Below are 8,273 nucleotides of genomic sequence, written 5' to 3'. Positions count from 1 at the left end.
TGTGGCCAAACCTCGGTACTGCGGGGGAAGGGGGGAGCGCGCTGTGGCGTCTGCTGCCCCCTGTGGCCAGAGGTGGGTACTGCAGGAGCCGGGGCGCTCCCGTTGCCCCCCCGAGGTGCTCGTGGCCGCCGTCCGGTGCGGCAGGGCTGAGGTCTGCGGGGACGAGCAGGGTCAGGAGCCCCCAGTGCGCTTCATTCCCCATTGATGAACGTCAGGCTCCTGCTGCAGCATCCTGTGTTCTGCCGCTGTGCTTGTGTCCCTGTGCCCTGGTGTCAGCTGTACCAGAGTTCATTCTCTTCCTAGGATCAGGTGTAGTGCTGAGTGTCACCTTTCCTCTGAGGACAACACTGATAACACACCGATGGTTTAGTTGTTGTTCAGGGGCTTTTACCCCGATCGAGGACTTTGAGTCCCATGCTCTGCCTCCCAGTGAGGAGGGACACAAGGAGCTGGGAGGAAGCAGAGGCAGGACACCTGCACTAGCCAAAGGGGTATTCTATACCACAGCACATCATGCCCAGTATGGAAACTGGGGGACTTACCCTCAGGGTCCTAATTCACTTTGCGTCTTCATTCATAGCTCTTAATCTTTCATGAGGTTGCACCTGGATGTGATTCTTCAGCCTCTGTTGTCATTAGGTTTTATTGTATCTGCTGTATGTATGTGTGGACTGGAAATAAACTCGGTGAGTTTCAGACAATCCTGTGCTATCCAGCCTATGATTCTGGACTGTAGCTTGAAACACATAAACCTTCTCTTATACTCCTCAGTTCACTTCCCATAGCTGAGCTGAGGTAAAGTACAACTGAAACGACAGCAGAAACTGGCCAGGAGATGGAAGAATCGACCTTCAGGAAGCAGGATTTGTGTCCAGGCTCTGTCCAGCAGGTACAAAGATGCCTCGCATGGAAAAAGCATTTATTCTGTGTTACCTTTTCCTTTCCTAGGGGTTTTGTGTTGCTCTGTGCTGCCTCCTGCTGCTTCTGGCTTCTCTTTCCTTTAGGCTGTGTCCATAGAGAGCACGAGTTCATGCAGGAGCTGTGGGAAACGCTGCATTCAGGGGCAGAATCACTGCAAACTGCTTCAGTGTGTGGACTCCTGACCTGAACCTTTGGGTAACCGGTAACAGCTTCGGATCAGTGATGAATCTGTGCCCGTGTAGGTGCTGCCTTCTCTTTGTAAACGGTTGTCATCTTTAATTCATCCAGGTACAGCAGGGAGCCCTCTGCTGACATCTGACTGATGCTCACAGCGCTGCAGTGATGTGCCAGGTAACTTACACCATTACATGTCCTGTATCAGTAGTGGAACTGATGCCACAGTCCTGTACTCACTGATACAGGGATTTGGGAAGCAGGATTGACCTCCTCACTGGTCATAGACCTTGGGTATTCCTATTAAAGGCTTTTCCTCTGAATTCAGTGCAGGGTTTCAGTGGTGCTCACCAGGCACCTCAAACCTGGTGTTTGCTTTGTGACTCCCATTGTTCATTGATAAATGTGCTCAGGTTTCAGGCTTTTATTTGTATCTCGGACAGATGGTTTTAAGGAATAAGCAGCATCAATGGCAGCACATGTTTGAGCACAAGTTAAGTAAGTCTGAAAACCACCCCTGCCTGTCTGCCCAGTGCCTTTATTGCTCAGAGGCCTTTGGAACCTGTTGCAGAGGCTGCTTGTGCCGCTTCCATCCCCTCCTGCAGAAGGGGGTGGGTTTCACCCTGAGCCCTGCCTGCCCTGTCCATCCATCACTGCACTGGTCCTGAGCAGCCGCAGCCAGGTGCTGCTGTCCCCCTGCATGGATACCAGTGCTGCCTTTGCCCTGGTCTCTCATGAGTGCCCCTTCTATCCCACCTGTGTCTGTGTGAGTCCCCTGGGGTGTTTGCACTGGGGATGAGGAGGGTGGGTGGGGAATTGATCCCCCGTCACACAATCCCAGCCTGGTTTGGGTTGGAAGGGACCTTAAAGCTCCTCCAGCTCCAACCCCTGCCATGGGCAGGGACCCCTTCCACTGGAGCAGCTGCTCCAAGCCCCTGTGTCCAACCTGGCCTTGAACACTGCAGGGATGAGGCATTTACCACTCTGTGTGTGTCCCACAGAGCTCCACACTGTCCCTCTGGGCCTTCCCCCTCCTCAGCTCCATGTGGATTGCCTTCGGCCACTGCCTCCTGCTCATCATCCACCTCAGCCACTGCTGCCACGGATGCACCAGAGGGAGGTGACTGCTGGTCCTGGGCTCAGCCCTGAGCGGGGCTTGCATGGACCTGGCTGGGCTCAGGAGCTCCCCATGGCTGTGCCCCCCCCAGCCCTCCCTGCCCCAGAGCCTCCACAGCCCCACACTGGGACCCCGCTGTGTCTCAACCCAGCTCCTGGGTGGTCGTGTCCTTTAGATGCCACCAGCCAAGACCCATGAGCCCATCCCCATGGCCTCAGCTCGCCTGGGGCTGCACCGAGGGAGGCAACCGGGCTGGATCCTGACCCTTCAGGGGGGACCATTCCCCATTGATGCCCCTTTCCCAGCACTGACTGCACTGACACAAACTTTATTCTGTAGGTATTAAAAGACAATGAGTGTGTCCCCATCCCTGCGGCCCCTGCCCGTGTGCTGGCTGTGGGGAAGGGGCTGGCTCAGCCCCATGGCCATGTCTGCATGCATTGGGGGTGCTGGGGGTCCCCACATCCCTGTGTGTTTGTGCCAGGGATGCAGCGGTGGCTTCACCATGAATCTGGGTTCATGTCCCCGGTGCTGGGGGGACCATCCTTGGCCAGGGCAGACCCTGCTCCATCCTTCCCCAGGGCAGACCCTGCTCCATCCTTCCCCAAGCTAGACCAGTGTGGGAGCTGCTTGGCCATGGGGACCATGCCCCTGGGTCCCCCCTTGCCGGGCTCCAGCTCTCTCCCTATGGGGCATGGCAATGGGGGGACCACAGGGGCCCGTGGCAGTGACCGGCTGCAGGTTGGGGGGTGCTGTGGGGCTCCATGGGGCTCAGAACTGCGCGGTGCCGCTGGGGTCGCACTGCAGCAGGCGCACGATGGACGGGTCACTCTTGGCACCTTTGATGAACTCCTCCAGGGAAAGCTTTCCTGTGGGGGGGGACGATGCTCAGCCTGGTGCCCATCACTGCATCCCGGGGGCACAGCCAGGACCCTGGGGTCCACTGAGCCCCCCCGTGAGCCATGGGATCAGCGTGTGTGCAGCCGGGGCTCAGACCCTGCTTTGGCCATGAGACCTTCCCCTTAATCCCTCCATCCCTCATTTACCATCATTGTTGGTATCCATCTGGCGGAAGATTTTCTCTGTTCTTTTCTCCGGAGTGGATTCATCCTCGGGCATGGTCATCACTGACGAGACCATTTTGTAGATGGCCTAGGAGGGGGTGCAAGGTGTTTGCTGTCACCCATGCAGGAAGGGGGCCAAGGGGGTGCAAGGTGTTTGCTGTCACCATGCAGGACAGGGGGCCAAGGGGGGTGCAAGGTGTTTGCTGTCACCCATGCAGGACAGGGGGCCAAGGGGGTGCAAGGTGTTTGCTGTCACCCATGCAGGACAGGGGGCCAAGGGGGTGCAAGGTGTTTGCTGTCACCCATGCAGCAAGGGGGCTAAGGGGGTGCAAGGTGTTTGCTGTCACCATGCAGGAAAGGGGGCCAAGGGGGTGCAAGGTGTTTGCTGTCACCATGCAGGACAGGGGACCAAAGGGGGTGCAAGGTGTTTGCTGTCACCATGCAGGAAAGGGGGCCAAGGGGGGTGCAAGGTGTTTGCTGTCACCCATGCAGGACAGGGGGGCAAGGGGGTGCAAGGTGTTTGCTGTCACCCATGCAGGACAGGGGGCCAAGGGGGGTGCAAGGTGTTTGCTGTCACCCATGCAGGACAGGGGGCCAAGGGGGGTGCAAGGTGTTTGCTGTCACCATGCAGGACAGGGGACCAAGGGGGTGCAAGGTGTTTGCTGTCACCCATGCAGGAAGGGGGCCAAGCTTCAGCCTTCACCATGCTGGGAATGGGGCTGCCGTTCATCACCCTCCCCATGTCCCCATATGGGAAGCTTTGGTCGCGATGGGCACAAGCCCCACCGCCGAGGACCCCCCAATGCAGAGCTCGGTACCTGCACGATCTCCAGCATCTCCTCCCGGCTGATGTAGCCGTTGCCGTCCAGGTCGTACATGCTGAATGCCCACATGAGCTTCTGCTCCAGCTTCCCTCGGGATGTGACGCTCAGGGCAATGATGAACTCCCTGAAGTCGATGGTGCCGTCGCCGTTGGTGTCGAAGGTGCGGAACACGTGTTCGGCAAACTTGGAGGCGTCTCCATAGGGGAAGAAGTTGGCGTAGATCTTCTTGAACTCCTCCACGTTGAGCATCCCGGAGGGACAGTCCTTCAGGAACCCCTTGTACCAGCCCTGCAGCTCCAGCTCCGAGAACTCCGTGTTCTCCCGCAGGTCCTGCAGCATCTCGGGACGCAGTTTGCTGTTCTGCTTCCCCATCGTGCTGGGCTCAGCGCTGGGGTCCCTCTGTGCTGCAGGAGGGGAGAGGGATGGGGCAGAGCTCCCTGGGCATGGATGCGGCCCCTTCCATCCCCTCCATCCCCTCTGAGCACCCCAAGGACCACCCAGCGCCACCCCCTTTGTGTGACAAGCCCCTATAGCTCATCTGCACCATACACAGGTGATACAGAGCCCGCAGCAGGAGGGGATGGGGCCGGATCCGGTGCTGCCCGGAGCTCTGAGGCCAGCCCAGCTTTGGGGCTGCCGGATCTGGGTCAGCTCCCTCGGAGCCAGGGTTATTTTCAGCTCCTCCACTGCCTCCGTTAATATTTGATGCCCCCGGTGGGCACCGGAGCCCCAGGCAGGGCCGGGGGCTGCAGGGCTCTGCTCGGGACCCGGCGCACCCCATCCCATTGGGGTCACCCCTGGGGAGCTCAGGATGGGTGCCCAGTGCCCATGCACCCCGGGTCCCCACAGTGGGGGGCTTGGGGGGGGCCTTTACCCCCTGCCCCACCCCAGCTGTGGTGTGACCCCTGTGTGGGGCTTGGGGGGGCTTCAGTGCCTGGGGCACCCAAAGAAGGGGGAGCCCCAGCGCCCCCAAACCTCGCGTCCTTTGCAATCGCAGGGCCAAAAGGGCTCCCCAAGAGGAGCAGCCCAGCGGGGCCGAACCCCCCCGCCCCACTTACAAGGGGCTGGGACCCCCCCCACTCTCTCCCCATCACCCCCTCCATGTCTCCATCCCCTCTCCCGCAGCCCAAGGGAGGATTTGGGGGCTCCCCCCCCACGCAGGGGTCCCCAGTGGGGGGGCACCACCCCCACCCCCTCCCTGGAGTCTGAGCCCCCCCCCCCCCCCGCCGGGTCCCAGCGCCCCGGGAGGGCACCATTGAGGATGCTCCCGGCGGGGGGGGGTCGGACCCGGGATCCCCCCGAACGGGATGAGGAGCCCCCCGGGGTGCGTTACCGGTACCCCCGGATGCACCGGGGACCGGGGGGGGGGGTCTGGGATCCGCATTCCCGGCGGTGCCCGGGTCGGTGCCGCTGTTCCGGTCTCCCCGGTGCCCCCCCCCCCCCTCCGGTTCCCCCTCCGGTCCCCCCCCGTCCCCGCCGCCTCCCACCTGCCCGGGAGCCGCCGCCGCCGCCGCACGCACCGCAGCAGTGACCGCCGCAGCGGCGGGGGGGGGCACCGGGGGCACCGGAGCCGCTCCCCCCCCCCGGGTACTGCCCCACGCAGGGCGCTGCGGGGGGGGGTGGGGTACGGATCCCTGATAGCCCCCCCCACACACACACACACACAGCTGGGGGCTGCGGTGAGACCTATGAGGAGAGGGGGCTGGGGTCATTGGGAGGGCTGGGAGCAGTGGGAGCATTGGGAGCACTGGGAGCACTGGAGGCACTGGGAGCATTGGGAGCACTGGGGGCACTGGGAGCACTGGGAGCACTGGAGGCACTGGGAGCACTGGGGGCACTGGGAGCACTGGAGGCACTGGGAGCATTGGGAGCACTGGGGGCACTGGGAGCACTGGAGGCACTTGGGGCACTGGGAGCACTGGAGGCACTGGGAGCACTGAGAGCATTGGGAGCACTGGGAGCACTGGGATCACTGGAAGCACTGGGAGCACTGGGAGCATTGGGAGCACTGGAGGCACTGGGATCACTGGGAGCACTGGAGGCACTGGGATCACTGGGATCACTGGGAGCACTGGGGGCACTGGGAGCATTGGGGACACTGGGAGCACTGGGAGCACTGGGATCACACCATCGCTGCTGTGTTGTCGCACCAGAAGCTGCGGTGGCCGCAGTCAGGATCCAGGGTCGGAGCCGAGCAGGGGTCGCGCTCTCCAAGCGCCAGCGCCGGCCCCACTCCTGCCCGTCCCCATCCCACCCTTCCGAAGGAGCCGCAGGACACGGGGGGCACAGGGACCCCCCATCCGTGTGCTTTGGGCATCACCTCACAGGTTGGGAAACCCATAATGGGGCTAATTCACCCCAAAACCTGAGCACTGGGATCAGGGATGCTGAGGGGCAGCGATGAGGGAAACATCGACCCGAAGTGGGGCAGGAGGTGGGGACAGAGCAGCCAAACCCCATGGGCTTGGGTTGGCCACAGCAATGATCAGCCGTTGACAATAAAGGTGATCCTGCCCATCACCTGCACCTCTGGGTGCTGAGCCTGCTGGTGCTGCCATTGCCCCACCAGCTCCTTCTTACCCTTCACACTGCAGCAGCTGGGAACACCCCACTGGGACCAGCATCAGGTGTTTTGGGGTTGGGATTGGTCTGGGAAGCGATGGGAGCTGCTGCGGTGCCTCCATCCCGTGTGAGAGGTGGGATGGGGACTGGAACTGGGGCTTTGGGTGAGCACAAACGGGAGTGAAGGGAGGGGTTTGTGCCCTGGGGGCTGCAGGGGTCCCAGGGGCTGGAGATGGGCACCTCCTGCCCTGGGTGATGCCCCACATGCGGCCGGGGGGTGCCAGCTCCGCTCCCGTAATCTGCATGTCCAGTTTAATCCCCCCCGCAGGGTCCGAGGGCACATCTGACGCAGGCTGATTTGAAAGGATCCCATTTCCCACTGGAACCCTGCCCTAAACCCCCCTAATCCCTGCTCTGGAGCGGGAGCCAGAGGGAGGATAATGCGGGAGCGGGGGCTCCGCCACCCGTCACTGGTGAATTATGGGGTCCCTGCAGCAAACGGCCCCAGCCCATCCCCTCCAGCCCCCTGCACCCCTCCATCACTCCCCGCTCCTTGCAGTGGGGCCGAGCACCGCGGCTCCTGACCCCAGGGATCAGCCCTATCGTGGGGAGCGCTGGTACCCAGAGGATGCTGCAATAGCCGTGGGGTGATGGCGGTGCCAGGGCAGGGACATTCCCCCTTCCCCTCCTCCTCTTTCCCTTCTCCTGCAGGGATCTCTGTGGGAGCATCCTCCGTTGCCATAGCAGCTGTGGAGCCCCCGAGGCTCTGCCGCAGCAGGGCAGGGTGGGATGGGGCTGGGGGAGACCCAAGGAGGGGACATCCCCATATCCCTGTGCCTGTGGGGTGCACACGGCGCAGCCCCCAAGGTGCGGCCCCGGCTGCTGCCCCCAAGCCAACGGGGCTCGATGGTGCCCAGGGCTGGGCACATCCCAGCGGGATACTGTGGGATGCAGGGATCCAGCACCAGCCCTGAGGCCTCGTGTGCTGGAGCATCCTCGGATGTGCCCATGCAGCACGGGTGGATGGGACCGTGCCCGAGGGTTGGTGCCCAGCAGGGAAACGGGGGCGCTGGGATGAGCTGGGACAGGAGAACACAAAGAGGGGATGAAGCAGGAGACCCGACTGGGGTCTCCCCAGTGCCTGCAGACCCTCCCCATGGGCACACAGTGACCCCAAACTCGTCCCTGTCCCCACAGTGCGCAGGGCCCTGCGGGGGCTGTGGGGCTGCAGCCATAGCCACGGATTAAAGCAAATGCCCCGATAATGAAGCTCTTTGGTAAAAAGCCCATTTGTATCATTTAAATCTCTAATAGGCTTCCTGGAACACAAAGCCCTTTGTGATGCCCGATCCCATCTGGATCAGGAGCCGCTCTCTAAAGCTCCAGTGGGATGCGGGGATGTTTCATAACGTGGCTCCATCCCCCGTCCCCACATCCCCCGTCCCCACATCCCCAGGCTGCAGCACACCCACCTCACCCCATCGGGCCTCCGGGGACACGGGTCCTGCTCCCTGTACTGGCACCCGGACCCGTGTGCTCAGCACCGCCGGGCTCGGAGCTGGGCACGTGTGGGGTGGTTTGGGCACAAGGAGGTTCCCAGCGCCGGGAATG

The 8,273-nt window shown here is 62.2% G+C and overlaps 1 protein-coding gene across 1 annotated transcript; it reads right to left on the bottom strand.

The window, feature by feature from the left end:
* Positions 1 to 2,586: 2,586 nt before the first annotated feature.
* On the bottom strand, positions 2,587 to 4,538 carry HPCA (hippocalcin). Its single transcript, XM_034069272.1, has 3 exons — positions 4,095 to 4,538; positions 3,259 to 3,364; positions 2,587 to 3,081 (listed from the first exon to the last, which is right to left on the bottom strand). The coding sequence occupies exons 1-3, from the start codon at positions 4,470 to 4,472 to the stop codon at positions 2,984 to 2,986; spliced, it is 582 nt and encodes a 193-aa protein (XP_033925163.1). The 5' UTR covers positions 4,473 to 4,538; the 3' UTR covers positions 2,587 to 2,983.
* Between the last annotated feature and the right edge of the window lie 3,735 nt (positions 4,539 to 8,273).

Source organism: Melopsittacus undulatus, chromosome 14, assembly GCF_012275295.1.
Source record: "Melopsittacus undulatus isolate bMelUnd1 chromosome 14, bMelUnd1.mat.Z, whole genome shotgun sequence".
In the NCBI taxonomy this organism is placed as follows: Eukaryota; Metazoa; Chordata; class Aves; order Psittaciformes; family Psittaculidae; genus Melopsittacus; species Melopsittacus undulatus.
This window is presented reverse-complemented; position numbering and strand designations above follow the sequence as displayed.

What these genes read in the sequence shown, in the direction of transcription:
- HPCA (XM_034069272.1), bottom strand. Translation starts at nt 4,472, where the DNA reads ATGGGGAAGCAGAACAGCAAACTGCGTCCCGAGATGCTGCAGGACCTG. An exon ending in AGATGCTGGAGATCGTGCAG is followed by an intron (nt 3,365 to 4,094) that starts GTACCGAGCTCT and finishes ACCCCCTCCTAG; the next exon opens with GCCATCTACAAAATGGTCTC. An exon ending in GATGGATACCAACAATGATG is followed by an intron (nt 3,082 to 3,258) that starts GTAAATGAGGGA and finishes CCCCCCCCACAG; the next exon opens with GAAAGCTTTCCCTGGAGGAG.